The sequence below is a fragment of the Petaurus breviceps genome, unplaced genomic scaffold, assembly GCF_028583685.1.
Source record: "Petaurus breviceps papuanus isolate PSGF00001 unplaced genomic scaffold, PetGlider_PUasm1.0 490, whole genome shotgun sequence".
NCBI classification, from domain to species: Eukaryota; Metazoa; Chordata; class Mammalia; order Diprotodontia; family Petauridae; genus Petaurus; species Petaurus breviceps.
In genome coordinates, this window is record NW_027186352.1 from 1,351,336 (window position 1) to 1,356,574 (window position 5,239).

At 46.7% G+C, this 5,239-nt stretch overlaps 1 protein-coding gene across 1 annotated transcript in view; it reads right to left on the reverse strand.

The window, feature by feature from the left end:
• The window catches only part of INPP5A (inositol polyphosphate-5-phosphatase A), a 188,248-nt gene that overhangs the window by 142,930 nt on the left and 40,079 nt on the right, over nt 1–5,239 (reverse strand). The window contains exon 4 of the mRNA XM_069101631.1: nt 76–163. Within this exon, the coding sequence (XP_068957732.1) occupies nt 76–163 (88 nt within the window). The remainder of the gene's footprint in view (nt 1–75; nt 164–5,239) is intronic.

Here is a 5,239-nt window from a genome sequence, read left to right on the forward strand (position 1 = left end):
GCCAGGGCCTCTCCAGGCAGCTGTCCTCAGGCTCCCTGCTGGCCCAGACCCAGAAGACGACGCAGGCTGACTCACCGTGAAATGCTCCTGGGACTTGTAGTTCTCATCCAGGTAGACACGTGCCCGATTATACTCCTTCATGGCATCACTGGACAGGAGCTCTCTGGAAGACAAGAGGGACTGCGTTAGGGCAGGGGTGTGGAGGAGGGTGGCACCCCGAGGGGCAGGGCTGCTGAGGTCAGAGGGGCAGGGCCCGGGTTTCCAAGGGCAGCCAGCATTATGAAAGCCCCCCCAGTTCTCCCTCTGGGATCTGTCTGACCCTCTCGAGGTAGGGGGGTGCTGAGCCCCAAAGCAGAACCAAGGCACAGGTTCTGGGCTTTGTCCAAGACTGGAAGGAAACCAGGGGAGAAGGCTCGGCTCAGGGCCCCAGGTGGGGCAGACACAACTGAGCCTGAAGGGCAGTGGAGAAAGCAGCCGCGGGTGAGGTCGCTGGGTCTAGACGCGCCAAGAGAATCAAACTCCTTTTGTCTCTGTATACCCAGTGGTTAGTACAGTGCCTGGCATACAGTGGGTGCTTAATGCTCACCAGTGGACTGGTTTGTAAAAGGAGAAGGAGGGACAAGGTGGCCTCCAAGGTACCTTAAGGACCCTGGGCCTCAGGACTCATAACCTCAAACACATCCCACTCTGATGGAGAAAAAAACAAAAAAGGGGGGGAAACACCTGTGTCAGAAGCTCTATGAGGACCCCAAGAAACCCACAAACAGTTGTTTTCAAATACCAAGAGCAAAGAAGATACTGGAAGGAAATTACTTTTAATCGCACACGTGCACACACATGTGCTCATAGTGGAGCCATTCAGATACACAATGCTTGTACCTGTGCACACACGTGTGTGTACTGCCGTGTGCCCACACACGTGTGTGCATGCCCAGAGGCCCACCCCACAGTATGAGGGCCTGCTGAGGGCCTCGGGCCCCCCTTGCTTGGAATGCTGTTCTTGGCCTGGAGTTCACCAAAGATGGTGCTTAGAAGGAGGGACCATGGGAGGAGAAGAAGCACAAACCTGGCATGAGCTCCCGCTTCAATCACTTCCAATACATGTCAAAAAATGCCTTTGGAGCTGCAGAACCCACAAAGTGACAGAGAGAAACAAGTCTCCCGCTGAAGGCAGCCCAGCGGTGGACAAGAAGGGTCTATCACGCCTTGCTGGGAGCCAAGCACAATCCTGCATGAGCTGCTGTGCCTGCCCCAGGGCGGCCCAGACCAGAGCAGACCTCAGGAGAAGGAATCACCAGCGGCTGTGGTGGTCCCCAGACTTCTCAACCCATAAACTCCAAAGAGAAAGGAAAAGGTCAGTATGAAACTCTGTTGGAAGGGGGGGGGGTGTGCAGAAGAGCAGGGTCTGGCCCATCCCCCCGGGGCGAGACGCAGTGGGGCATGCTGCACGGCTGCCTCAGGAGCTCTTGGCTTACAGACTGTAGGGGAACCAAGCGACCATTCAAAGGGCAATTGCTTTTGCCTTAACCTGCTTGGATCTGGATCACAGTCTTAGGTGGTGGTCCTGTGGTGTATGGCCAGTGTGCCAGAGCTTGTGGGGCCTGTAGAGAGGGCAGCCTCCTAATGGCTCTGGCAGCTGTGAAAACCCCAGCGATTTGGGATAAAGCTCTCTCCATTATGGAAGCAGAGTTCTACCATGGCAAAGAGCTCAAAAGTCAAGTAATTAGTTGGCAACCTTAGCAAGCATAGGAAGCAAAAACAGACCAGAATCCTTTTTCAGGGACAAAAAGGATCAAAGCATGGAGCAGGAGGAAGACAGCAAAGTCAGAACTCCTGCATCAAAAGCCTCCAAGAAAAATATGAGCTGGTTACAGGCTATGGAGGAGGTCAAGAAGGATTCTGAAAATCAAGTAAGACAAGTGGAGGAAAAATTGGGAAAGGAAATGAGAATGAGGCAAGAAAATCATTAAATATGTGCATCAACAGCCTGCTAAAGGAGGCCCCCAAAATACACTGAAGAAAATAACACCTTAAAAAATAGACTGACTCAAATGGCAAAAGAGGCCCAAAAAACCAGTGAGGAGAAGAATGCCTTAAAAAGAGGAATTTGCCAGATGGAAAAGGAATTTCAAAAACTCACTGAAGAGAATAACTCCTGAAAAATTAGACTGGAGCAAATGGAATTTAATGACTTTATGAGAAATCAAGATACTATAAAACAGATCCAAACAAATGAAAAAAAAAATAGGCAATGTGAAATATCTCATTGGAAAAACCACTGACCTGGAAAATAGATCCAGGAGAGATCATTTAAAAATTATTGGTCTACCTGAAAGCCATGATCAAAAAAAGAGCCTAGACACCATCTTTCGAGAAATTATCAAGCAAAATTGTCCTGATATTCTAGACCCAGAGGGCAAAATAGAAATTGAAAGAATTCACCAATTGACTCTTGAAAAACATCCCAAAAAGAAAACTTCTAGGAATATTATAGGCAAATGTCAGAGTTCCCAGGTCAAGGAGAAAATACTGTAAGCAGTCAGGAAGAAACAATTTGAGTATTGTGGAAACACAATCAGGATAACACAAGACCTAACAGCTTCTACATTAAGGGATCATAGGGCTTGGAATATGTTATCCTGGAGGTCAAAGGAACTAGGACTAAAATCAAGAATCACCTACCCAGCAAAACTGAGTATAATGCTACAGGGGAAAATATGGTCATTCAACGAAGTAGAGGATTTTCAAGCATTCCTTATGAAAAAGCAGAGCTGAACAGAAAATTTGACTTTCAAATAAAGGAAGCAAGAGAAGCATGAGAAGGTAAAAAGGAAAAAAAAATAATAAGGAACTTATTAAAGTTGAACTATTTACATTCCTACATGGAAAAACGATAATTGCAAAAATGATCATAATAACTAATAAGACTTTTCTCAGTTTGAGGATAGTTGAAGGGAATATATATGTATATATGTGTGTGTGTATAAATACATATATATGTATGTGTGGGAGGGTGTATGTGTATATAAATATATATGTGAGCGTGGGCATATGTATGTTCATGTATACATGGACAGAGGGCACAGAATGAGTTGAATATGAAGGGATGATATCTAAAAAATAAAATTAAGAGGTGAGAGTAATTTACTGGGAGAAGGAGAAAGGAAGAGATAGATTAGGGTACATTATCTCGTATAAAAGAGACAAGAGAAAACTGCTACAATGGAGGGGAAGAGCAGCAAGGTGAAAGGGAATAGGACAACCTTAATTTCACTGAATTTGGCTTAAGGTGGGAATAACATACACATTCAGTTGGGTATCTTATCCTACGGGAAAATAGGGGGGTAGGGGACAAGAGGGGGATGATAGAAGGAAGGGCAGACTGGAGGAGAGGGTAGTTAAAAGCAAACATTTTTGAAAAGGGACAGGGTCAAAGGAGAAGATAGAATAAGTGGGGGGGGAGGGATAGGATGGGGGGAAATATAGTTAGTCTTTTACAATATAACTGCTATGGAAATGATTTGGGTAACTACACATGTACAACCTATATTGAATTGCTTATCTTCCCAGTGGGGGCAGGTGAGGAGGGAAGAAGGGAAAAAATCTGGAACTCAAAATTTTAAAAACAAATGTTTTTAAAAAATTGTTTTTTTAAATGCAACTGGGAAATAAGATATACAGGCACTGGGGTATAGAAATCCATCTTAGCGGGGATGATGGGGGAGGATGTACAAGAGAACAGATTAGAGGAAGGGGTATTCAGTAGGCTAGCTATTTTGGGGTGGGGCAGGGGAAAGACGGGGAGAAAATTGTAACTCAAAATCTTGTGGAAATGAATGTTGAAAATTAAAAATAAATAAATAAATTTAACTAATTTTTTTTTAAAGGAAGGAAAAAAAAAGAAAGAGGGGCCACTCCTGACAGCTACCCTCTCCCTTGACCTCCTACCCACCCACAGGGAAGGGCTCAAAGAATGCGCCTACTGCAGGGAACCGCCAGGAACCCATCCCTCCCTTCTGGACGCTGTGGCTGGCTAGACACACCCTCCCTCTGGAAAAGGAAGGCTGCAGGCCCTGGACAAGGGAGGATGCATCTCCAGCTCTACTATCAGAAGGCCCTTTCTCTAATCAGCAAGTCAGTGTGCATTTATTAAGTGCCTTCTGTATGGCAGGGCTTGAGTTAAGGGCTAAGGAGCCTTAGAAAGTCAAACGGAGCTAGCAGCCCTGCCCCATCTCCCACCCCAGCTGGACCTGACCCTAAGCCCATCTCCAGTCCTGGGAGGCCCTGGAGACAAGACTGCTCCCACTGCCTGACTCCCATGGACACCTACTCCTGTCCAGCAGGTTCCCAGCCCTCTGTCTGCTGGCATCTCACAGGACCAGACAGCTCCATCTGCCAGGAGGCTGAACCTTGGGGCTATTACTCAGTCGTTTCAGGCAGGTCCCTCCCCTCACGACTCCATCTGGGGTTTTCTTGGTAAAGATACTGGAGTGGTTTCTCCGGCTCATTTTACAGATGAGGAAACTGAGGCACACAGGGTGAAGTGACTTGCCCAGGGTCACATGGCCAGTAAGTGTCTGAGGCCAGATTTGAACTCAGGAAGCTGAGTGTTCCAGATTCCAAGCCCAGCACTGTGCACTGGGACGCCCTCTAGTGGCCACAGAGCCTCAAGCTTCCCCTACCTGTCTTAATCTCCAAACACAATGGTCTTTTCTCATTCTTCATTCTCCTTGGGCTCTATAGCCTTTGATACTGCGGCTCATTCTCTCTTACTGGTTACTCCTCTCTCTAGCTTTCCAAGACATCATTCTCACCTCTCTGATTGCTTCTTCTCTGTCTCCTTTGCTGGATCTTTATCTGGGCCATACCTGCCAACTCTGGGTGTCAGATAGGCCTCAGCTCTCGTGGGTTCAATTATTATCTCTATGAAGATGATTCCCAGATTTATTTATCCATCTCTAACTTCTCTCTGGCCTCTACTCTTCCATCTCCAACTGCCTCTTGGACATCTCAAACTGGATATGTTTAAAACAACTCATTATTTCCTCATCTTCCTCAAGACTTCCCTCTTTCTACATTTCCCCTAGAACTGAAGGCACTCCCATCCCCGCAGTCCCCCAACCTCATTGTCATGCTGACTCCTCACTCTCAACCACGAAGGTCTGTCCGTTTCACCTCTCCAGGATCTGTCCGTTTCACCTCTATAGCATTTCTCCTCCCTCTCACCTCTACAGCATTT